At 38.6% G+C, this 26,414-nt stretch overlaps 2 protein-coding genes across 5 annotated transcripts in view; one reads left to right on the top strand and one right to left on the bottom strand.

The window, feature by feature from the left end:
* The first annotated feature begins 3,245 nt into the window (after nucleotides 1-3,245).
* LOC107194341 (DNA mismatch repair protein Msh6) lies at nucleotides 3,246-8,578 on the top strand. Its single transcript, XM_015583954.1, has 20 exons — nucleotides 3,246-3,501; nucleotides 3,798-3,971; nucleotides 4,039-4,130; nucleotides 4,192-4,260; nucleotides 4,329-4,526; nucleotides 4,625-4,759; nucleotides 4,833-4,968; nucleotides 5,036-5,316; nucleotides 5,379-5,504; nucleotides 5,579-5,660; nucleotides 5,769-5,956; nucleotides 6,024-6,118; nucleotides 6,176-6,331; nucleotides 6,391-6,637; nucleotides 6,779-7,069; nucleotides 7,155-7,370; nucleotides 7,458-7,637; nucleotides 7,714-7,891; nucleotides 7,970-8,121; nucleotides 8,270-8,578. The coding sequence occupies exons 1-20, from the start codon at nucleotides 3,348-3,350 to the stop codon at nucleotides 8,525-8,527; spliced, it is 3,408 nt and encodes a 1,135-aa protein (XP_015439440.1). The 5' UTR covers nucleotides 3,246-3,347; the 3' UTR covers nucleotides 8,528-8,578.
* Nucleotides 8,579-9,341: 763 nt separating this feature from the next.
* Nucleotides 9,342-26,414, bottom strand: part of LOC107194726 (microtubule-associated protein Jupiter) — a 97,635-nt gene continuing 80,562 nt past the window's right edge. For 3 of the 4 annotated variants that reach the window (XM_015584410.1, XM_015584418.1, XM_015584402.1), the window contains exons 2-5: nucleotides 21,644-22,047; nucleotides 18,145-18,168; nucleotides 14,709-14,795; nucleotides 9,342-10,044 (exon numbers count right to left, since the gene is read on the bottom strand). In XM_015584410.1, the coding sequence (XP_015439896.1) occupies nucleotides 9,857-10,044; nucleotides 14,709-14,795; nucleotides 18,145-18,168; nucleotides 21,644-22,047 (703 nt within the window). In that variant the 3' untranslated portion in view covers nucleotides 9,342-9,856. The remainder of the gene's footprint in view (nucleotides 10,045-14,708; nucleotides 14,796-18,144; nucleotides 18,169-21,643; nucleotides 22,048-26,414) is intronic. The other variant, XM_015584426.1, reaches the window with a different exon arrangement.

Here is a 26,414-nt window from a genome sequence, read left to right as displayed (position 1 = left end):
AGGTGCGTAAACGAAATGATCGATGGAACTTTTTCCATTCCGTCTATCTCTTTCGTTTGAGTATTAGCGACTACGTTGCGTTTAGTTTAAGTTATTTTGTATTAATAGCATTAATTCGTATTAATTAGAATATTAAGATAATATTAGTTCTAAGCTGAAGAACGAAGACAACCGACGAGGGAACTTAGTTTTTTATAGGTTTAGGCTCAAGAAAGAAGTCATCCGCCGAGGGATTTTAGTAGCGATAATATTAGATAGTTAAGATTTAAGTTATTTATAAGGTTTATTGTAAAAGGTGGGTAGATGTGGAACTTGTGATTCCATCTACCTGCCTTGGGCCTGCATTCGCAACAATCTCGTGGTGAGGCATGGGCAATCGGTATTGTCATCGGTAAAGTACTGTAAACTGAAGACAACATGGAGCTAATGGCTGCGAACTTCGAATCTATCTCATAAAACCACGTTCTATATTACATCGAACTTGGGTTATTTTAGGAATCGATACGAGATTCAAAGTAGAAAAATGTCTAGTACTTTGAATGTTTTAGAAAATTATTCGAGATAAAGATGTATGGAACTACTGAAAATTACTTTAGATTCCTTTTCCTTATTGTGTAAATTCTTTGATTGGAATATGAATGCTGCTGGAAGTATGAACATTTTCACAGGACAATGATATAAATGGAACTTTAAAACTGTTTTAAGTATTACAGTGATATTTCGTTTGCCTCCGTATTAGTGCACTGCGCCGAACGCGGATAGCATGATGTAGTCGCAAGGGAGCAATTGAATCGAATAGACGTATTGTACCGTAGCACATTGTATTGTATTTCAAACTTTTATATCATTATAATTTATATGTATATATGTATATTCCAATAAAACTTTTATATCATTATAATTTATATGTATGTATGTATATTCCAATAAACATACGTCAGATAATATAAGCTTCATTTCATCGTATTATCTTAAATATAACTGCATAAATACTGTACAATCCTATTCTAATTATAGTTGTCTGGTTCAATAGGTTACTACAGAAACTAACTACTGCCTACGTCTTTTAAACTTGGGCTGTAGTAGTATCTGCAGAAACTGCCATGGTTGGCTGGGGTTACTATATGTATAATTTGCTCGTGGCGGTGCGTTCATACGAGATCCCGCCACCGCCGAGTTTCGCCCGAGAAGGCTGCCGCGGGGGTTTTAGTAGGTGCTAGTCCCACACTACCTCGGAGTCCCACCCCAGGACTCCGGGGTGTGCATAAGGCATTTCCCCCGCGTAAAAAAAAAAAAAAAAAAAATGTATAATTTGCTCACGGAAACACGCACAAGCATCAGTCCCAATTCGACAGTTGCACGAGCAACATTCGACCGAGCTCGAGAGTTGTACGAGCAACGGCAATAAAGAATCACGTTTCAAACGTGTACTGACGCAAGCCATTTCACTACCGTTCATTGTCCCGTAATCCACATGTAATAACAACAGATTGAATCTGGCAGAGGACTACTGCAAATTATTACACACGTCTATCGTATTTCACCGGTAATAAAAATTTCGGCGATAAATTTACGAAACCATTTGAAGCTTTGAAGACGGTACGGAAGAATTGCAAGTTACAGGGGAGGGAATTATTTGCGGCATATAAGTTACAATATTTTATAAGCCTGAATAATATCTAAACCTACTTTTTCTGAATTTATATAAATATCATTACAAGTATATTGTAAAATCATATAGATAAGTAGGATTTAAGTAAAATAAGTATCTTAGGGCACTTTTATTGAATCTATACAAATATTATTATAAATATATTGTAAAATCATGTATGTAAGTAGTACTTAAGGCAATTGTTGTTGAATTTATAGAAATACTATTGTAAAGGTTTTAGAATTAATTATTTTGTTATTATTTATTATTTCTTATTACTTTTTTGGTTAATTGATATTAGGAATAGGAGTGGAGATAGTGCCGGAATTAATGAATGAAGCATGATTATGTATGATTTGACTGTTTTTTATTGAAAAAATCGTACCAAAATATACAATTTACAATAGTATTTATATAAATTTAACAACAATTGCCTTAAGTACTACTTGCATACATGATTTTGCAATATATTTATAATAATATTTTGATGGATTCAATAAAAGTGCCCTAAGATACTTATTTTACTTAAATCCTACTTATCTATATGATTTTACAATATACTTGTAATGATATTTATATAAATTCAGAAAAAGTAGGTTTAGATATTATTCAGGCTTATAAAATATTGTAACTTATATGCCGCAAATAATTCCCTCCCCTGTAACTTGCAATTCTTTCGTACCATCTTCAAAGCTTCATAAAGGTTTCATAAGGTGAGGCGTGGGGCCATAGAACCCCCGAAGGAAGCGCCAGAGACCCCGCGCGGTGACATCGTGGGGTCAGAGAACCCCCGGAGGAGGCGTCGGAGACCCCATGTGGTGAGAACATGGGGTCACAGAACCCCCGGAGGATGCACCGGAGACCCGTGTGGTCAGACCGTGGGGTCACAGAACCCCCGGAGGAGGCGCCGGAGACCTGTGTGATGAGAACGTAGGGTCATAGAACCCCAAGAGGTGGCGCCAGAGACCTCGTGTGTGTGAGATGTACCCGCACGAGCAAAGTTATTGAGATATCTGACTATTGATTATTATAAAACTGATCAGGAGCAATTTTTTGGTATCATAATATTTGTGTAAAAAGGTCATTTACTACCTATTTTGTTAACAACAAATTGTTGTTTTTTCTTTTGCGAATATCTCATTAACTGTTAACGGTGCTGGGGGAGCAATTTCAGATTCGGAAGGAGCAATTTGGGAGCAATGTTTTGAGATATAAATCGTTAAGATCCTTTAACATTCCGCGCCAACTATTTTCCGATGACCGCGCAGACTATTATATGTATCTATGGTTCAGCCAATATTAAATAGATGGCGTCACATATCATTTCCGCAAAAAACAGGATTAAGCTTTAGGAACTGACTGGTACTGCTATCTCTCGGTGACTAGCGGAATTAATCAGAATTAATCGACACTTCTGTTTATTTATTGTTTATATTATTAAATACATGTTTCTCGAATTAATTTCGACTTCTATAGTCTAAATACTGAAGAATACTAATTCAATTAGAGACTTCAAATTTCCATAAATTATGAGTAGATTTGAGAACGTTAAAATTTGATTCAGTAGGTTTAGGAACGCAGTAATTTTGCCGGGATTTTAATCCTCCTGTTCATTCACGAGAACGGACTTGTGTGGAAGCAGTTTGAAAAGACTGCTTAATATAATAATTTTTTTGTATTGTTTATTAATAACAGTATGTCGAAAGTAAATACGTTGTACAATTATTTCACGTCACCGAAAACTCCTAAACAACCAGCTAATAAACCTGTGAACGATCAGAAACCTTCAACGCCGAAAACGTCGAAAACTCCTAAAACACCGAAAACACCGAAGGAACAAAGGAACAAAGGTATATTATGAAAACAGTTAGTATTTTGATAAATAAATCATTAATAATAAGTACAATAATGAAAAATACATTTTATCTTTTTTCTTCACCGCCTACATTAATACGAATATAACATTGCAATGAAAATACAAACATTATGAATAGTAAGGAAATAGTAATTTTACGAATTATTCGGATTGTAAGCTGTTTTTTAAATATTTTATTTGTGATGAATTGCAGTACTAGTTTATAGTGAATTTTGGTAAAGTAAATAATACACACAGTTGGAAATAGTAGTTGATCATTATTGTATGTAGCCAAAACTCCCAGCAAAGGGAAAGAAAACAGGAATGCTGAGGATAAAAAAAGAATTTATGAAGATGATGAAGAAGAAGAGAAAGATAAGGATGAGCCACGACAACTCAAAAAAAGAAGACTAGTTATTTCAGATGAAGAATCTGGGGAAGATTCTGGAGATGAGTTCAAACCTGGTTTGTATAGAGTTTAAACAATTCAAGTTATTTAATAAAGAAATTGTTTGTAACTTAATTGATATAGGTCCACAGGATGGATCAGAGGATTCTGATTCTGGCAGTGAAGGAGAACCTGAGACTGAGCCAGAGACACAGAGTGAAGAAGAATCTCCAGTGGTAAAGGATTTAATACATTCATAAAAGTGTGATTCCAATTACTGACTGTAAAATGTTTTAGAAAAAACAGAAGGCATCTAACAGCACAAAGAGAAAAGCTGCAACCCGCTCAAAGATTAATAATAAAGCAGTAAGCTTACCGTTGCAAATTATTCTACTTTGTTCGCTGCTCCAGTAACTAAGATGAAATTTCTTTAGGATAAGAAAGAATCAAAACCATCTCCGCAAATTCAAGCTCAAGGCTCTAGTAATCATGTGGAATCCTGGCCGCATTTGAAATATGATTTCCTTCAACCAAACAAAATAAGGGACATCAATAGAAAACCACTAGGAGATCCAAATTATGATCCAAAAACTGTCTATGTTCCTTTGGACTTCTTGAACCAGCAGACTCCAGTGAGATGCAAATTTTAACCTGTCGAACATATTAAGCTACACAATTAGAAGTTTACTATTAAATTTGAATTAAACCTGTTAAAATGTCATTGTTACAGGCAATGAGACAATGGTGGGAGTTAAAAAGTAAACATTTTGACTGTGTCCTGTTCTTTAAAGTAGGGAAGTTTTATGAGTTGTATCATATGGATGCTGTTACTGGAGTGAAGGAACTTAATCTTACATATATGCGAGTAAGTTCCTAGATTTTCTTTTCCCTGAACCGGTGAACTATAGGTGACTGAAGATAAATACTGTCAATTATAGGGTGAATTTGCACATTCCGGTTTTCCCGAAATCGGGTACGGTCGTTTCTCAGCGAGTCTCATAGAAAGAGGATACAAAGTAGCTAGAGTAGAACAAACAGAGAACCCAGAGATGATGACACAACGCTGCAGTAAAAGTAAAACATAAAGAAATATTTTCTTTGTTGTGTAATGATTAATAATACATTACATATTATTTTACAGTGACTAAACCCTCGAAATTTGACAAAGTTGTTAGAAGGGAAATTTGCCAGATAAGTTCTAAAGGTACAAGAGTATACACTCCACAAGATGTAGATGCTTCAACGCCGAATTCCCATTATCTAATGTCTCTCGTTGAAAAATGCCCGGCTGGTGCAACTGCGTCCCATTATGGCGTGTGTTTCATCGATACAACAATAGGAGATTTCTATCTTGGCCAATTTGAGGATGATCGTTGCAATTCTAGGATACTGACCTTGCTTGCTCATTATCCACCTGTTCACGTAAGCATTTATTTACCAATGATCGACTGTAACTAAATAAATATATGTATATTATTTCGTAGGTTGTATACGAACGCGGTAATTTATCTCAGAAAACGTTGCAAATATTAAATAATACTTTAACAACGTGTATCAAAGAACCGCTTCTGCGCGAGACTCAATTCTGGTCATCTTCGACTACATTAAAAGTAAGCGTGATATTACCCTGTTTTGATCACTTTAATTACTATTTATTCATGTAAATGTTTTCAATGGTATACAGAATCTTCATGAAGGAGAATACTTTAAAAACTCTGATTCTGGTTTTTCGTGGCCTGCAGGTTTACAACCGTATCTTAATGAAGGTATATATTATGTGGAATAATGTGTTCACACAGGGCTTTCTGAAATGTTTGTCAAAATCTTATTTACAAAACTTAATTATTAATGTACAATCTTCCTATTTTATTTAGGTGACAATTTAGGTTTAACTCCAGCCGATGACAAAGAATTAGCAGTGTACGCTTTAGGAGGATGCGTGTACTTGCTCAAAGACTACTTCCTCGAGCAACAGTTGTTGGCACAAGCACGCTTTAAATCGTACATACCGCCGGACTTCTCCAGTCAATCATCGGGGGCTACTAAGTTTGCAAATAATATGGTGGTTATTACTTTAGTAAATCACATTAATTATATTACATCAAAAAATTACCATTTATAATTAATAGGTTTTAGATGCCATCACTATAAACAATTTGAGAATCTTCGGCGAAGGCTCTTTGATGAAAACGTTAGATCGCTGTTGTACTCCATTCGGAAAAAGGTATGTTTGAAGTAACAACAAACACTCGGCGTTCTTCTGAACAAAACTTGTTTGCAGGTTATTACGCGAATGGATCTGCAGACCTTCTTGTCGTAAAAATGTCATATTAGAACGACAACAAGCTATACAAGAGCTGATGGACCGTTCTGAAGTGGTACAGACTGCCCGCGGCATGTTAGCTGGTCTTCCAGACCTTGAGAGACTGTTAAGCAAGTAAGTAAAATGATTTAACGTATGACTGACCAGAATATTTATACAACGGTTACTTTCAGAATTCATGCTCACGGAAATCCAGCAAGAATGAATAATCATCCCGATGGTAGAGCCATTATGTTTGAGGGCCCAACGTACTCTAAAAGACGAATTTCAGACTTCACTACTACCCTCAGTAGCTTTGAGGATGTCTTAAAAATAGTTTCATTGTTTGAAGATTTTAGTTGCAATTTAATAGCTCGTTGCGTCAAACTGGAACCGGACGGTGAATTTCCTTCGTTAAGAGAAAGTTTGGATTACTTCAAGGTAATTGAAGTTTTAATCAGAAAGAATTATCCCTTTCATGATGATGAAACCATATATGATTTCTTATGGGTTTAAAGATCCACGTGTATGTGTTCGATATCAGGTAACAGATACTATTGTATATGTTACTGTATGTTTTAGACTGCATTTGACCACGATGAAGCAAAGAAGGAAGGCTGTATCGTTCCAAAAAAAGGGGTCGATCCCGAATACGATTCTGTTTTGATGGAGCTTGCTGAAGTGAAGAAAGACCTAGAACGGTATCTTGATAAGCAGAGACAGCATTTCGGGGTGAAAGTCACGTTCCATGGGACGGATAGGAAGCGTTATCAGATCGAGATCCCGGAATCGCAGGTGAAGAAAGTTGGACCTGGATACGAGTTACAGTCGCAGAGGAAAGGGTTTAAACGTTATTATACCACTGAGGCGAAGGTATAAACGATATTAATATATGTCGATGGTATAACACTAGACACTGATCATTACGGACCTTATTAACGGACTGAAATTTCATTAGCAACTTCTGAGTCGACAAACAAATGCCGAGGAGCATAGAAATAAAGTTTTGAAAGATATAAACAGAAGGATATTCGCTCAATTCAGTGAGAAGTACGAAATGTGGAACACGGCAGTTTATAAACTGTCCATCTTGGACGTTCTCATTGCCCTGTCAGAATACGCTCTCAGCGGAGATATGTGTGTACCTGAAATCGACGAAGGCTCTGATGGAAATGTAATGTTATCTGATGCATATTTTAATCTACGAAAATGTATTACAGTAATTACATTATTAATTATTTACATGTATATCCTTCCACAGATATTTATTGATATAAGAGAAGGTAAACACCCAAGCATAGCATCAGACAATTTTATACCTAATGATACTTTGTTGGCTGTTGACGATACCGCTTCGTTTGTGATTTTAACTGGACCAAATATGGGCGGTAAATCCACGTTGATGCGGCAAGTCGCGCTTCTCACAATAATAGCGCAAATAGTATGTTCTATTCGACACCTTAATGATACAATATGTGTTTACGTAGAGACAAAAAGAAATTACTTTCATCTTTTAGGGATGCTACGTTCCTGCTCGTTCCTGTCGTCTAACGATAGTGGATCGTATTTTCACACGGTTAGGAGCAAACGATGATATTCTGGCTGGTCAGAGTACCTTTTTGGTGGAGTTAAGCGAAACTTCCGCTATATTGCAGCATGCTACGCCGTATTCGTTGGTCTTGCTGGACGAACTGGGTAAGCAAATATTTCGTCAGAATGTTAGCACTGTCGTTCGAGAAAACTTAAAGATAATGTTGTACATTCTGTATTCAGGTCGTGGTACGTCGACTTACGATGGAACCGCAATAGCCGCAGCGGTCGTAGACGCGTTGACAAAGTTGAAATGCCGGACGTTATTTTCCACGCACTATCATTCTCTGGTAGAAGATTACAAGAATAAGCAGGATGTTACTTTGGCTCATATGGTACTTGACTGTGTTTTTCAAGTTTTGCTATTTAGCTCTATCACGTTGTAGAGGGTTTACTGAACATATAATGTGTTACTTCTAATGTCTAGTGGGACTTTCTTGTATCTGTGTTACATTTTATATATTTATTTTAAATTCTTCTTAGGCGTGTATGGTCGAGAATGAGGAAGAGGACGAAGTGTCCCAAGAAACTGTGACATTCTTGTACAAGCTCATCGAAGGCGCTTGTCCCAAGTCATACGGTTTCAATGCAGCCCGATTAGCCGGCGTGCCACCTGTAATTACGAGCCGAGCACACGAGATTTCAAAAAGGCTGGAACTGGAAACGAATCGTAAACACTTATTCGTTGCTCTGTGCAAGGCGGATGGACCAGCAATAAGGGACATAATTGCTACAATGTAAAAGCATTACAGTTTATTATTTATAGTTACGCTACAGTATTACGTTGTCTTTATTACTCCATATATATATTTATTATATTTTGTCGCAGTATTCGCGCTTATCATTTGATATTATGTATTTTGATAATAAAATTCATTGGAACAGTCGACAGTCTTCCATTCAGAATACACGCTTCCTCTTTACAGGCTAAAGTAGGAAGAGAAATACAAGTGGTCGAGGTTGTTGCTTACAAAATTTTATTAATTAATGCCAGAGTACAAAAGGGCTACTTATGACGAATACGATGCGATACAAACAATGCGATTTTACTCACACCAAACATCGAAGAACAGAACTGTTTTTTCTTTTATCTTCGTGAACGTAAGAAGAAATCGTGTGTGGTATGTGTATGAGAGTTCTTGTCGTGAAATAAATACAATTATAGCATTGTAAAGTAGTGAAACAAAGAAGAAGCAAAAAGTGGGTGAAATTCGTTACGACTATAAAATAGAATAATTCTCGAATCCCGACGGAATTACTTACGATTTCATTACTTCTCCTCGAGAAAAGACCGCAGGTGTGCAGATAATTAATCGTTAAATAGAGACTGAATAATTCTAATTCGTTACATTCATAGATCGAGTATGAATATCATTATGTAACTTTCTACGTTATGATTAGTAGAAGTAAAATTAACCCTCCCGCGTTGAACAGCCGTTTATTTTTTTTTTTTTCGCCTTTTAACGATCGAACGAAAACAAAGAGTAAATAGGAAAAATCGATGGAAAAAGAAAAGGAACCGTGCTCTCTCTCTATCTTTCTCTCTCTCCCTCTTTCTCTGTCTCATTCTCGCTCTTTCTCTCCCTAAAGTCGAAGAAAAAACTATACATTTAAAAAGGCACGGAAATTAAGAAAGCACTTGACTGGGTTCTTTTTTCTTTTTGGTTTGTTTAATGGGTTACAAGGATGTACTTTTTATTCTTTCTTCGAGTAACATATTGCCTACACTTCTAGCATACAATTCCGAGGTGTCGAACGTTGTCATCTAAACAACTAATTATCGTGTGTGTATGTATGTGTGTGTGTGTGTGTGTGTGTGTGTGTGTATGTGTGTGTGTGTGTATGTGTGTGTGTCTTTCTGTCGAGCGCTTCAACGTCGCTGTTGCTACCCTTCCATTGTTAAGGGAATGGATTCGATCGTCGCATGGGGGGGAAGGGTAGGTCGGGTCCAATTCCGTTTCGTTCGACAATTCGAGGGAGACTGAAAGGGCTGACGACGGTTACGACTGGATGCCGATCGGCTTGGATATCGGCATTTGGATCCCCCCAGGTCGCAGAGAGAGTGACGGTTTACCAAAGGCCGGATGAGTATCCGCCGGGCGGGACACGTGAGCGAGCCGCTGCTGGTGCCTTCGCCGCCGGCGACGAGTCGTTGGATTTCTCCCCGATGCTCGAGCTCGAGCTGGACGTCCCGTTCTGCATCGTCGGCCCGTTATTCTGTGAGTCTGCGTAGCCAGTTCCAGTCACCGGATTACCATCTGTGGAAAACACGTTTCATTCTTAATAGAGGACCCTCCCCTGTGAACCGAACGATCCAGTTCTTTTTCACTTCGTTTCACCCCTATTGAAACACACCTCGCGAGTGAGTTTTACCCTGCGATGTTTGCTGAGTATTGATATCGAAACAGTACCGAACGCCCATTGGCGTTCGTAAACTATTATTTCCGAACTCCCATTGGCGTTCGTGAACTATTGCTACTGAACACCCATTGGAGTTCCTAAGCTATCGACGTTTGGAAAGTATTGCTATCAAACCTCCATTTGCGTTTGTAGAGTATTGCCTACCAAACGTCTATTGACGTTTGGAAAGTATTGCTACCGAACGCCCATTGGGGTTTGTAAGGTATCGCTACCGGACGCAAATTGGCTTTCCTGTACATTGCCACTAAACTGTGGATTTTCAGGGAAGGGCAAGTTCTTGTGCATTATTTTATACGATAAAGTGATTTAGATGAGAACTTTATTCTCCGTAGAATGAGGCACCAGTTGGTCACTTGTATGGGAATGGAAAGGGATGTAGAAATGGAAATGTGAAAATGGGGTTTCTGATAGTATTTGAGAGTATTTGGGGTTAAGGGCCATAAGATGTTGTAAAGAAAGTACAAATTTTGTTGAATTTTCATTGGGACATACATGGTGGACTCTATAAATGGGTGAAAATCCACAGTTTAGCAAAGGAGTTGGTGTGAATTCCAATGAACATCTTGAGGGATGTTCTTGGTGATGGAATCCAAAGGGGTTCCTTTTTGGAATACTTAAATAGTTGAAATGAATACATCGCTCTGTGATATAGATTTTGATAATACCGAATGTGGTTTGTTCTCATGGTATGGTTACTGGAGTACCAATGATCCATTCTCGTTTTATGCTGGATCACGGTACTAGAGGACTTTTTTTTTTTTTTTTTTTTTTGGAATGTTTAAATGGGTTTCCTGCGTATTATGTGGATTATTCTTTACAGCAATATTATAACAAAATAAAAGAAATTTAATATATTTTTCGACTCTCGTTATTAAAGCTTCAAAGATCTATCTCAATCTTCGAGTGAACTAAAATCCTTTTTATAATACCTAAAACTGGTCCATTCAAACGAATAAAGTATTCTTGACCGTAGTACCATACAATAAAAAATAAATTCAATGTAATATTCTATTCTCAGCGTGTTCTAAAGGATCGATCTTTTCCCGCGACGGGGACCGATCGATTCTCCCCGGTTGTTCTATGATTTCTATTCCCCCCTTCTGGAAGCTAGGTCGATTTTGCACCATCGGCATGCAATAATTATCGGCGGTATAAAAACGTCCAATACGTTATCCGTAACGAGTTTCACGGAAAAATGAGAAGCTCAACACGTTCCGGTTGCGTTTTTATACGGCCGACAGATAAATCTCAGTGTGGAACACTGTTATACACTTACATACAGGGTGAGTCACTTAACTGTACCACTTAAATTTACTTATTATTTTTTAGTAGTATATACTACTACAGAAGTAGTATGCGCAGCAACAACATTGAATTATCGGATTAGAAAGATATGTTTAGTAAATATTGAACTGCTGTATCAAGCGGACAAGTGCTGTGTGGACTTGTCAAATACAGAAGCTCCATCATCCTTCTCTGAAGAATACCTCGGTAATTAATAGTTTTTGACCGCGTATACCTTAGTAGTTTTTTACTCGGCATTCAATATTCTTTCGAATGGCAGGGCCAGAAATTACCCACCATGATACAAAAACTCAAGGTCGCCGTCGTATCGCGATAAAAAAGCGTAATGTTAAAAAGCTAATTATCTCATTGTATGTTCAGCTCGATATCAAACAACTTTCGTTTCAAAATTTTTTTTATACAATAACTAATTTGTGAATAAATTTAGAATAGTACAATTAAATGAACCACCCTGTATATTATATATAGATACATCAAGATGTCACGCTGAAATTCGGCATGCTGGGGCGTTTCACGACGCCCGATTTTTCGTTTTAGAATTTCTTTAAGGATCGAAGGAAGGGTGAGGGAGGGACCGGGGATTCGGGGGTAATTTGCTCGACAGAGGCAATTAAGCGTAAAATGAAGGGAACGACCGGAGAGTTGGGTCCGATGCACTTGATAAAAGGAGTGTCTTGTGCGCTGGGGGGGGGGGGGGGGGTGAAGGGGAACTTAAAGCTACGCAAGACAAGAGTATGCGTATTTCTATCGTGTAGAAAACAAACTTACCGTTCTATTACTGACTATACGGGTCGACCTATGGAAATGTTGTCGGAGAGCTGCTCGAGATTCTTGGCCTCGAAAGTCTTCGTAATCGAGAGTTTTGATTTTGTTATCGAGCGATACGATACTTTTGTTCGGATTCGAGGAGTCAAGATTCGAGAAGGTCTCAGACAAATGTAGTTCGTGGAGGGGCGGGGGATGAAAAAGACGGAGGTAGATGGATATATGGTCAAAAGAGGCAAATGACACTGGAACCTAAACCCAAACGTGAAACTTTATAAAAGAAAGTAGTAATTTACAATTACTGTGCTGTTGGTATTTATGCAAATTTTAAAATCACTCGACTGTGGGTATTTATGCAAATCACGATATCACTACATACACTGTGAGTTTTCATGCAAATTTTGAAGTCATTAGACTGTGGGTTTTATGCAAATTTGGAGATCACTAGACTGGGTTTTTACGTAAATTTGGATTTTTATGAATTAATTTTGTAAAGCAAGAATTAAATAGAAACTGACTTACTTCAATAATGGATTCATTAGACAAAAGATATTGTTACGTGTTACCCGACAGGTAGCACGTATTGTATAATGTTAAAGCGAGAGACTTCAGATTAAAGGCGTCATTTTGGATGTCCAAAACAGAGACAAGGTAGAGTCGTGGTACGACCGTAGAATAGAAAAGACGTGTCAAGATAAGTACTCCTCCTCTCCAAATAAATAATTCTTCCTTTTTATAAAAGATTGTCTTTATTTATTGGAAGTCATGCCGTATCCATGCAACAATCTGTACATTGTAATCTGCTTTAGATTTTGTATTCTTTTGTTTTTTCGTCCATTATATCTAGTACTAGTGCATAATATCCACGGTCTAATAGTCCATTTTTTAGGGCGAAACAATTCTAAATCTTTTTCCATTTTGAGAATTAAATTTAGGAAACTGTACTTGGTAAGTGGTTAAACAATTTATCTACAAATTGTATCATTTACTATGGGTGTCATTTGCTTTTTGTAAAATTGGTAAAGGATAGAATCGTGAAAGGAAAAGAAATATTCATTTTCTGGAAACTAAAGAATCACTCTGAAAAAAACCCAATTAAATAAACGGCTGAATCAGCTATACCAGAAACTAATACTAAAATAATACACACAAAAAAACACTTATGAAAAGAAAACAAATGTTCTTCAACGGCGAAGAAAAATCTAACTAAGGAAGAAAAAAAGTGATGAATCAAGGTATTAAATTACAAAGAACATTTTCACATCGTGCATCACGTTGCGTACTGTCAAAAACAATGAAAGAATTATCGCGTGATGACCCGGAGCACGACTATCAAAATATTAATTGCAAAACACGCGGAAACAGAGGATATCGCGTGTCCGTAAGAGCTCTCTATCATCGTCGAAGAGACGAAGTAATTGAAAACGATGAAACAACGTTCTGCGAAGAAATGATGAAAGTATTAACCGTAGAAAGATTATAGACAGACTGGTCGCGTTTCTTTGTTGAAACATGTGAGAGACATTGGATATTGTTTACTGTTGCTTGCACCTGTAAGAAGTTTCGATTCAGTGAAATTGTTATCAAACAACAAGAATGACAATGAACACTGGTTACGTACAAAATAAGGCAGCAATAGTGACGACAGTGACATTGAAAAAATAGTAATAGTAGACATGATGATGATATAGAGGAAAATGATAAGAGTATCCTCTGATGAGTTACAGTAATGACTAGTCTTTGGATGTTATGCAGTTATGTATATTGTAAATGACTGTCTGAAACCCAATATAGTAAAATTATCAATAATAACGCGATATTCGTTTTATTCAGAACTCTTGATTGAACATAAAAATTTCTTTGTAATTACAGTCCTTGGAATTCACAAAAATTCCAATTCGCACAAACATCCATCACTTATCTTTAATAAAAATTGAAGACAAAGACTGCGATTGCAAATTCTGGTTCGAAAATAATCAAGTATACAATAACAACGTTCCTCAAACAATTCGTTACTTATAAAATACTCAACTTTATCATTAATTTCCCCAAATAAAAACATAAAAGGCTTCACTGTCTTTAAGTAACCCTTTCTTAGATTTTCAACGCGATTTCGTGATTCAGTCTTTCTACGGTCAACTCCTTGACAAAATCAAATAAACTAATCGATAAAATCGATTTCATCTTCTTATCGAAAAATCAATCGAAATTCAATTTCTTATCGAAATAAAGAAGACATCATTCTTTTCCTTTCGTTGACCTAGGAAGACTTAAAGAGGAAAAAAAAAGTAGAATAAAACTGTGAGATCTCGAGGAAGGGGATGGGGGTGCGTGAAGTATAGTGAAGGGTGGGAGGGCTAAAAGAAGATCGTGTTCGAGTTAAAAAAAAAAAAACATAGAAACTTGATGAAATATCTGTGGCAGACGTTACCTCGACACCTTCGTGCGCTGCGCCTGATCGGCGTCACGTCAACTCCGTCTCCGGTGACCGGGTTGCGCGTTATGCAGGACGATCCACCTGCCGGGGTTTGTTCGAGCGGGTAGGAAGGCACAGAGGACGACAGTTCACAGGCCAGTGCACGCAAAGCGACACGCGCCAGAATTCACCACCACCATCATCCATCATCATCATCATCATCATGATCACCAAACCACCCCGATCATGCACCGGACAACACCGTAGCAAAGAAACCCGCAACCGTAACCCAACCGTAATGTGTGTTAGTGCACGCGACTATTCGGACGAACGAAAGCCCAAGACATCGATCCCTTTCATTTTGGTTATTGCTTTTTTTTTTTTATGGTCGAGGATTTCCTATGGAAGATCCTATAGTGTGGTCATAGAAGTGTCAAGGAGATACTTTTAACGTTTAAAACAGTGTTTTTTTAACCCTCGTGCACTGTTTGGGTCACAATTTAACCCGAAGCCAGTGGTTGATACTTGAACCCTCCGAAGGCATCATTCACAGGTTTCCCTTTTATCATGGTTATTGTTTTTTTTTTTTTTATGGTTGATACTTTCCTATGGGAGATCTATAGAGTGATCGTAGAAGTGTCAAGGAGATACTTTTAACGTTTAAAAGAGTGTTTTTGACCCTCGTGCGCTGTTTGGGTCACAATTTGACACGAAGCCAGTGGTTGATACTTGAACCCTCCGAAGGCATCATTTTTTCTGAACAATTTTTTTCTGAATTGGTTTTCATTTTATTTGAATTAACAAAAAAAAAAACACTTACTGACTTTGTTATCGGAAGCTGTTAAGTTGGATGTAATTCTTGGAAACTCAGATCAAAATGACCCGTAGTCATCGTCGTCCGAGGGTAACTTGTATTTTTGATTGGAGAAATTTGTAAATTAATTCTGATTTACGTGTATGATAGTCTAGTGATAAAATATATTTCTTTAGTTTCAATTTCAATTAAAGGAGAATTTAATTTCAGGAATGGTAATGCAATAGTTATTTGCACATTGCATAATGGTGAAGTGACCTACGTGTAATTGCTAAATTGAAAGTACTCTGATATAAAGTATGTATTAATCCTATGATTATTATTTACAATTGCAATATTTATTGAATATGTAAAATATGCTACATTTATGAAGTAAGTGGATACTTTAATAGCTATACATGTTCGAAATAATAACTAATGCTAGAGCTTCTTACGCACTTCACTTTTATCATCCTTGTGTGAAAAATATTTTCTTTTATTTTGAAATAAAAATCACGATCAGGTACATAATTTGTATTGAAGTTTACTATTGGTCTGAACTGCATTGCAAATGTTGGTTTGAAATTTGTAATATTTTATAATCGAGTAAAGTTGGTTATTAGTATTACCATCTTGAAGGGATGAAAAGGGAGATTTATAGGGTATCCATCGACCATATCTGTAGACAGCGTAAGTGTTTAAAAAATACCAAACTCTTGTTGATTATATTCATATATGTGGTGGTAAATTGTAGAAGTTTTGAAGTTTTATTACAAGTTTATTATCACTGTTAATAGATATATCGACCATTACTGAATACTTGATAATCGTAACAGATTCTAATGTCTTGGACTCGTTCTGTCCGTGCGAAAAATAACGATTACGAGAAAACAACGAAATAACCAAGTAGGTATTACAACTACGCTAATGATTGTGTGAAATAAGGCAAGCAGAAGCAAAACGCAATCGTCGCGAGGAAAACAGGATCATACAGTATCGACGAAAAGAACACGAGAAAACTAAAAAGTATGCAGACGAACGCTAGTAGTTCTCAAACGGTTTAAAATACAACACAAAAAAAACATGAAAACCCAGGCAATCGAACATGATGAAATCATAGAAACAATTCAAAGTTCGTTAATGTTTAACAATTAAAAATTCGTACACGTTTATAGTTGTAACGATGAAGTCTCGATCATCCAAAAAAAATGTGAACGAAACACAACGTTGACGAACAAACAGTAAACAAAAATCTTTATCTTAAACTCAAGACGTGGTTACATATTAATTCAGACGTAACACATTACAAGAAAACTTACATAAACAAAATGATCGTTTTTAGAACCCTGTTGGATTGTTCAAATCAACTTTTAATCCGTGCTTCGATGCTGCTCGCGTTAAACGAAAAATTCGATGAGAATTACTTTTGTTAAAGCTAGGCAGGAGTAAAGTGTTACGGTATTGTGTTTTCACGTGATAACGCAGGGATTGTAGATGCCGCGACTAACTCAAAATATGTGCTTTTTCATTATCGTGGCAGGCCCTGTTGCGGATTCGGATAAGATTGATCGACCCGGAAAGGAAAACCATCGTAGCTTACGCTTCTAAGATTGTCTATTGAAGGACAACGTGTGGTTTTCCGCGGTTCTACGAGTCTACGTGAACGGAAAATATCGGAAAAATAATTTAAAAAAAGGGGGGACACGGTCAAACGAGACTCTAGTCAAGACTGGTCGAAATCTGATTAATCGTGTAACTTAATTGGCATTGCGTTGTCGCACGGTCTTGGTTGAATCATGATTAAGTATGGGCGTGTCGATCATATGTACCAGAAAGTTTGAATAAAAAAAAAAATAGTATTCATAAACGTTTTTAACGTATCTCGTACAAACATTTTTTTTTTCATACAATCAGGAACCGATAGTCATTTGAAGACTATTTAAAACATTTTTAAAGTACTTTTTTATTATAAACAATGTGTTTGCTCACGATAAATAACGAACTAGTAGTCACGGTAACACCGTTTCTCCAATGTTTGGATGTTATTTAAAGAAGTTTCGTGCTGCCGATCGTCAGGAAATGTCCCATATATTGTCACTAATGTGGTAAAGTAGGCGCCTACTGTAGTGAACAAATCCAGGTTAGCAAGTTAAGTTGAATAACTACTGTTAAATTTAATACTAATATCGAATATATAGTGGGTACAAGTTAATTATCAATTGCTAATAAACAAACGTTCACAAATATACCGAAATGAGGATGAAGGAATGTTTATAATTTTTGTTTAAAAAATAAGGTAAAAATATTGGAACGTCGAATAAAATCTTCAATTTTACTTTTCTTTAACGTCTGTAGATGTGAATCATCGTGTAAAGTCTACAAATATATAGAGGAACGATCGTTCGATCGAGTAAACATCGGAATACGACTTTTATAATCTGTTTCCTTTCGTTATTTATCGTTCGAACGAGACTACGCCCCCTTCCTGATCGCGAGTAAGCCGCGACAATGCTAATCGAGTTTGAACAATGATAAAAACCGACGGGAACGACGTTTCGCGTGGCTCTATCAAAAGGAAGAGTGTTTTGTCGGTGGGGTGGAGGGGGGGATATGTGTGTCGTGTCATCTACTTGATTTGTGTCTCTTTTGCACACTTACGAAATCGTTTGATTCTCCTAAAAGCTGCTTGCGAACAGTTCAAGAGGATTGACTTCGGTACAAAGCCATTCGATTAGTCACAAGAAAAAAATGGGTTCGTTCGTGTCTCGCTAGCTCCACAGAGACTGATAAAAACGAAGTGAATCGAATCGTTTCACGCTTCCCTTGCTCTTCGTGTTTTCCTCAGCCGACGTATACAGGCTGATCCAGAAAAAAAGGGCCGAACGCTCCTTGGAGACTCGTTATTGATCTAAGACTCCGGGAAATGTTGTCTAAATTGATGATTTAAGGCACCCTTAGGGCCCTACAGCTTTGTTCATAGTTTGACCGACTTTTCTTTAATCACCCTGTAGAATATGAACTATACAATAGAAACTGTATAACAGAAACTGATGTAATTTGAACTTCCAAGGGAATTCCTAATGCTTTATGATCTCATTTTTAATCTAACGATCTTCTGAAAAGACCACTATCTTCTTAAACAGCCTGTACAACTAAACCACTATCTGTTTAAACAGTCTGTATAACTAAAATCTGATAGTGCAGACAAATTTAAAACAAATTAATTGTATTCTGCAATGATATTCTTTTAGTTAGTTTGTGAAATACATAGACACGTAATAACTACATAGTAGTTTGACAAGTATCTGAAACAGTACCATGTCTTCTTGAATCGCCCTGTAAGATAAAACCGATTCTAGACTCGATGTATACTTTGAAGTAATTTCGAATGAAACTTTTGAGTTACACCTTACACAAGAGCCTGATTGGTTTCGAAGTGTTCGGTTCTTTTTTAATCAGCCTGTAGAGTGGAAACCGATCTCGGTCAACCGCGAGGAGAGCGTGGCCCGCGGCGAAAGTTGCTCAAAAATCATCGGAGCAAGTGATCGAGCGCGATCGCGGGCAAGAAGCAAAGCGTAACTCTCGGTGAAAAGGTTTATATACATATATATATGTATATGTGCATATATATTTAAATAAAACGAACACCTCGGCATCGATAATCGATGTAAAGGTATATAACGTTCGACGTTAATCCCGGGAAAGAGCCTGCGACACACCAGACACATATTTCAAGGTAGCTCTCGAATACAGTGCGAGGTTCCAGTGTATATTGCAGTCCGAGCGATCGCACAATTGTCTGTCAGAGACGGTCAGGGCAAAGATAAAAATAAAGGCTCGAACGCACGGAAAAGAGTAGTTTGTTCCGGTGTGAAAAATCAACGCCAAAACAATTGCCTCGAAGTAAGCTCGAAGGTGGTTCGTGAACTTCCGCAAGAGAAGTTCGCAAGAAAATTAAAGAAACGAAAAAATTGAATTGATCACAGCGTTAAAAAAAAAAAAAAAAAGAAACGGGAGAAAATCATAGTCTGGTTGAAGGAAGAACTGACTTGGAAATAGATTCTTAGAAATTCTTAGAGATTCTTATTTTGTTCGCGATTCACTTTAACCCGTTACTACCCCGCCGTTGTTCGACACGGCAATTCCTAGTGATGGATCTAACTGTCTGTGATCTTATATCGAGGCGGATATTATATGCAAGTATGCACTGTAGTCAAAATTTGCACGACGTTCCGTTATTATTCCTTTCGATGTAATTAATATAAGACGAAACGTAATGATTAAAAACGTTGGGATTTTTTCTTTCCCAAGACTATCCCCATCAAGTCTATTTTTCCTTTAACCGAACTGTACAGATTTTTCTTCCAAAGCTGCTTAAAAAATTTCGATCTCGACCGATCCACGTTACCGTGAAGGTGCTCCAAAGTGTCTTTCAATGATTCATGCTGCCAGCAGAATCCATGGCCTTAAAAGCTCAGGCATGTAATTAGAAGTTACCAAGAACCTTATCTTGAGGTTTGAGTCACCAAGAAACAAAGGACGATGATACAGAGAACGTTAAAGACAAAATACGATACAGACGAAAAGACACAAGGAAAGGGAGAATCTAATACACTTATTCTTGGTGGCTTCGTTTTAGGGCAAAGACCTTGGTAACTCCTGATTCTAGGGATTATGAGCCCAGGATTCATAGGACTTAAGGTACTATGTCCTTAGCATTACTATGCGTGTTCCAGCGTCTGTTACATTGAATCGTATGGATTTCAAATAGTATTATAAGAATAGGGTGAACTTGACACCTCATTGACGTATAGCGCTACATGGCGCATAGTGATCGGAATTGAAAAATCCAGTGACAATTGGATATAACATTTGAACGGTGTAATTTAACAATGTTAACTTACAAGTAGGCGAAAAGAAAAAAAATTACACTAAGAATTATATATTTTAACAGTAAAAACAATAACAAATAAAAGTTAAATTGAACTATAGTTCTTTTACAACTAGTCAAAAATTAATTCTGCAGCTTCGGCATCTGATTTTTTACTGTTTAAACTTAACGAAGCCTTCCCTATGGATAACGCAAAACTGTGTTAGTGTAATAGCTTCATTGATGAGGTGTTAATCCGTTCTCTGTCTTTGTCCACTAAATACGACATCAATATTAGTAACCCATTGATAAACTTGAAGTCCTGTATAGTAGACAAAAACAGTGAACGGGTTAACAGCCAGATTGGTTACTGCCCACACCAGTACAGTACCAGTATTTCATCAATTCTTCTAAATTGAATAATTTAGGCTCCTTCTCAACCGTCCGTGTCACGGGACAACCTATATAATCACGGTGGCCAAACATTGCGATTTTTTTAGACCCTTACTGCGGCTCCCATGCACATATTTTTTTTTTATAAACTGAACACATGCTACATATACATGTAATATGATATTTTTGTAAGTTTGCTGACTTTATATTATGCAGTGTGATAAACGCACAAATTCTAAGCGTTACTCACAATTTAATATCGTCCCAATAGAGGAAGTGGCTCTAGAATATTTCTGATAGGCGACATACATTAAATCCTCGATGAGTGTTCAAAGGCTCCCCAGCACTGACGAGGTGAGGTCCTCAGGTATAACGCTGACTTTTTAAAGCGGCGTAGCACAGCGATACAGCTTGGAATTCTGAAGCCAATGATTGTTGTTTCAGCCGTACAAGGTAATTAATTAAATACTTAATGTTCAGTGCCGAAGAGCCATCGAAAGCTCATCGAAGATTTACTGTATATACGGTTCCAATCCTGACAATGTTTAGTCATTACTACTACATTATACCAAATTAGAATCACTGAAAGACACCTTGGATCAACCTGCAAACAACGAATTATCGGGCGTGTCGAAAAGATATGCGTTACGGTGTATATGCCTGGGACACTCGTGTGCGTAACAACTGGTTAAAGCCGCGTGTGGGTTTCCCTCGCGCTCGCACCGTACACCAGTTTCACCTGGACCAAGGGACAACACAAAAAGATGTCGTCCCCTGTTCACGAGAAACGCAGAGGGGATGGGGGTAGAGAGAGAGAGAGAGAGAGAGAGAGAGAAAGAGAAAGACAGCGTGGGGAACCAGAGTATAGAGAGCGTGGTGTTAAAGATACCTTACCTGTGATATCGTTGGTCAAGTTGTTGCCATTGCTGGCCGCGTATCCGTTGAAAACGCCCGCGATCGAGTCCGAGCTGCCGGTGCTCTTCGCGGGCGACGTCGCGGCGCCGGACGACGCGACGGACGAGGCCGCCGACGACGACGAATCCCCGCTGAGGGAGATATTGCTGCGCATGTGATTTTTCGCGTTTGGGGTGGTGGGTGGGGCATCGGGAGGGCCAAACAGGCGTTTGTATGAATCATTACCGGGCTTGTTGCGCGGTGTTTCGTTGCTGTTCGGACCGTCGCCGAACAACGCGGAGCCGAGCTGGGATTGGTTGTGGTTCTTCACACGGCGTGGGCTTGTCTCTTCTGGCCCAGCGCCGAATATGTCGCTGCTACCGCCACCAGGGGGTTTCAACACCCTGAAACCGAGAAAATGAACAGCACTGGGTTAGATTGGGCATCGTTTTGATATTAATCATTAGAATACGGGTGTTCTGGAACACCGTGTTCCAGGAATTGGTTTATGGCATCGACGAGGCGAGCGAAGATTGTAAAGGCTTTGTCCTGCAGATTTGGTCGCCAAATGTGCACGGTACGACATTATTTTATACTACCAGGAGTTTTTAGTCACCCTCGCGCCAAATTAGTTAACGGTCCATGTCATAAACCAGGGCTTTCCGAAGGGTATCGGGACGCTGTTGTTCGCGCTTCGGCTCGCAGGGAGCCTCGCGTACGGTACCTGGAGGAAAGTCCCCAAGGTTGCCAAACTGTCGTCCACCTTAGCGGGCATTTTACATTTCCACCCCCACGAAGAGGTGCGCTGAGGGCGGACTGTGAGAGTGGGGGGCAAGGCGCTTCACCGAGGAGGCCTTCAGTCTTACAAACTTGTATCAGATTCAATCAGGACTCCAAGGGAGAAAGATCGATCTCATTTTGAACAGTCAATGTGACTGATAGAACCAAACTGGTCCTTGTGTGTGTACAAGTCAGTCTTGGTTTCTTGAGCAGGGACAGCCCCTGAATATTCACGCGTCCAAGTTTTGTTATATATTAAATACAGTCCACTATTTTTGTTGAACCAAGTTCCTCATTTACTGTCCGAGTTTGTGTAACCATTCGGTACGTTCTACATTCGGTGCATCTCCAACATTCGGAATCATTGCGGGCGCGAACAACGGGTCATTATGCAAATGACACTTCATAAATGTAATTCATAAAGGCAAGAACAGAAGTAGGAATTTATTTCTTCTCTTAAGGGGCTATGCTAGTCTGATGGTTTCAAAAAAATGGAACTTTTCTTTTTAGTAATTTGCAACAATTTTTTTAGGAAGAGGAAGGTGTATTATATGGCCCCGGAATAAGTGATTAGCTGTAAGTATGAAACATTTCTTTTTTTATGCTCTAAAACAGCACTTGAAATTTTGATCCAGCTTTTCTCCAAAGTATTATTTCTTAATCGGCAGCCATGATAACTTAAAAACTAATTGACCGATTTAGTTCAAACTTGGCATATCTGTTTATCAGCTGTTATTCTAGCCCGTACCACGATTTTTTCGATATATTGAAAATTAGAAATTTGCGGGTTAAAAAAAACAACCATTTTTATGCAAATAAATTGAACCTTTTATTTGGGAAGGCGCCATTTTTTATTTCTCAAATTTTTTAAATTATGCTGTTACGGGATTTAGCCACACACATACGAAAATTAAGAAAATAGTTGTTTTTCTCGGATCCGAGTCTACGTCAATCAAGCGTAATAATTTCGTCTTCCTGTTTAGCTAAAAAGAAGCCGTTAATTAAAAGTTTCATATCCTCGATCCTTGATCTTTACCCACCCAAAAAATTGTCTACTCCTATTGCTTCTTCTTCTTTCTTGGGGCAACACTGTCCTTCAGTGATCAAAGTAAAATTTCAACGAACCCTCTTTCGATCGAAAGAGCGTATGATCGAAAAGAATGTCAGAAAAGGACACGAACAGCCCATATTTCTGGCTGTACACCGAGAACTGGTGAGTCCAGTCAGCCGTTTCCTCGGTACTAGGGTTGAGAACCATTGTTCTCCGCGCGTGCGGGCGGGAGGCACGGGGATCGGTCCCCACAGCGGAACGACTCGATCCAATTTGCTCGATAAATCTGCGCTGATTTCTCCGTAACGAGGGTCGCCCCAGCGTCCCTACCGGTCTGATGCGTGTGGCACGCGCGCTTTTGTCGCGTGCCCGCTGCCGTAGAGAAATAGGGGGCGAGAGGGTACGATGTGGCAGGAGTAGGCGAGAGGGTACGATGTGGCAGGAGTAGGCGAGCCTCGTTGGACGAGTCATCAGCAATTAAAAGTACGGAATCCCCGTTCTTTCTCCCGCTAAAAAAGGGAGGGGGACAGGATTTTTAAAAGCTAGGTTCGTTGGCAATACCGCTCAATTAACGAGGGAACCAGCTCGTGCGCGATGATTTTTCAGTTTTCTCAATGGGTGTCTTCGAGTTTGGAGAATTTCGCCGCGGGCGACGATTCATGGGGAGGATCGTGTGACTCGTGATGCGTGAAACTGGAGACGCGGAGAATTAAGCAGAGTGTTTCGAGCAGGGGCCGTTGGTTCTTTGAAGATGAACAGACTTTAGGCACTTTATGATGAATTGGAGTCTGGTGAAATAACGAAGGAAAGACAAAGGACAGTCTAGACTGTTTTTTAAAATATTTTCTCCTATTTTTAACAAGAATGATAGCTGATAGATGACATAAAATCAGTATTAAACCTGTGAATTTTCAAGAACACTTGCAGCGTATCGATCAACAATAATCCTTTGCAGTCGTCTGTCAGCTCTCAACCTGAGAATTTCTAACAATATGGAGCAAACAGGTTAAATCATCAGCACCTAGCAGGTTGATCGATGATAAAGATTCGATCGTTCGTTCGAATATCTCTAGTTTTCTAGAGTTTGCTGCTATACAGGGTGGAGGGTATAGGATTATATACCTATAATTTTTTACATCTATCTGTGAGAGGATTTCAAGACGAATTCGGTAAATATCGTAACATAACATGTGTGAGGTGTAAAAAAATTATAGGTGTATTTACAAAAAGTTGAAGGTGGCCTTAAAAAATCATGAAAAAAAAAGAGTTAACAAAAAATTTGCTATAATCGCGTTAAAGCTCTCTTGAAACCATGCTATACCTGATAAAAACATTTTCGATCGGACTGCTAATAACAGAGTAATCTCTACTGATCACGATTCGTGGTTCACCCTGTATAACCATTAAAAATCTTCAACCTATCGTTCGAATAAACGAACCAAAACGCCCAGCAACGAGCGCGCTCGCGGATATACATATTACCCAATTACGCTTAATTAACATTCCCCTATGCTGCGTTACGTTCCTCAACGAGCAAGAAACCGTCTGCTGCCCGCGATCGATCAAGTAATCGTTCCACTCTAATTAACGGACGCAACAACACCGCGGCGCCCGAAAGGTCCTACGAAGGGGTGGGGGGTGTACTATCATAGCGCACATTTCATCGGCTCGCCAATAAATCAACGCTTCCTCGTTACGGTGTCACGGATAATTGAACGTCTGACGCGGTTTGATGGAAACGCGACCCGGAAAATCATGCAGGAGGAAATTCTCGAGATGCTCGTCGAACACGAGAATCTCGCACGCTCCGTTTGCCATGTAAAAAAAAAAATAAATTACGATGGTTGTGAGCCCATTACATTCGACGTTCCGATATAGTAACATTCGAGAACTGCAATTTTTACAAATTCGACAAAGAAACATACCGATTTTCATGTAAGTTTTCTAAAAACTATTTGACGTCTTTTTTCATTGACCATTGTTTATGTCAGCGGTGGGCAAAGTTGGCTCCCGGGAGCTAAAACTTGTCCCCACCATCGTCCACCGTTACTATGGAATGACAGAGGCAAGAGTCTGGGCTTCTTTGTTTCTACAAAGGCACACTGTGCGAAAGAAAGGTTGGAAGGGGAAACAGGCGCGTGAGGTGCCCCTACGCTGGTCTATGTTAAGGGAGTGAACAGCCCTCGAAGTTGAAGGATGAAAAATATATATTTGTTGATATTCGATTTTTCAGGGTAAAACCATATCTTAAAGGTCAATCTATGATTTCCTATTTCTCTGTATATCTTTACACCTATGTGTCAAGTTTTCCTCCATTAAATTTCTATTCTAACATTTTTTTAGTATCTACTCATAGCTTTCATGATTCAAGTGTCCTGTTGTCGCTATCGGGTGGTGCACGTAGCGTCAAAGATGATAACCTCCCGCGTTTGGTAACCAAGGCGGAGAAGAGGAACAGGAGGGAGAGTAACGAGGATAATCAATCGACCGTAGGATGAAATCCTGGAGGGGACAGGATGGGCGCGCCGGGAAATATGTATGCTGTATGACGTACGGTGACGCCTCTGCGTGGTCCCTTTCGACGCGACGTTGGCTCCGCCACCGGGTTAATAAGACCGTCAACCTGTTTTACGGGCGCCACACGGTGCGTCTTCAATTATCTGGGACCGGCCGTTTCAATGTTGCTGGCGTGTTGACGCTGTAGATAACAGACGTGTTCGATCTCTCGCCTGTTCAATTAACCGGTTGATGTTCCGATACGAGCGTTAAAGGGGTAAACAGGTGATACAGTTTCATGAGTTTTTGGCAGGGACTTAAACCGGTATGATTTTAATACCGGTATTATGCCATCAAAGCTATACCGAAACCGATATATTATCAAAAACCGAAATAAATACCGGTATTTTTTCGATTTCTATAAGGGTAGGGCTTATATAGGGT

This window comes from Dufourea novaeangliae, unplaced genomic scaffold (assembly GCF_001272555.1).
Source record: "Dufourea novaeangliae isolate 0120121106 unplaced genomic scaffold, ASM127255v1 scaffold12, whole genome shotgun sequence".
NCBI classification, from domain to species: domain Eukaryota; kingdom Metazoa; phylum Arthropoda; class Insecta; order Hymenoptera; family Halictidae; genus Dufourea; species Dufourea novaeangliae.
This window is presented reverse-complemented; position numbering and strand designations above follow the sequence as displayed.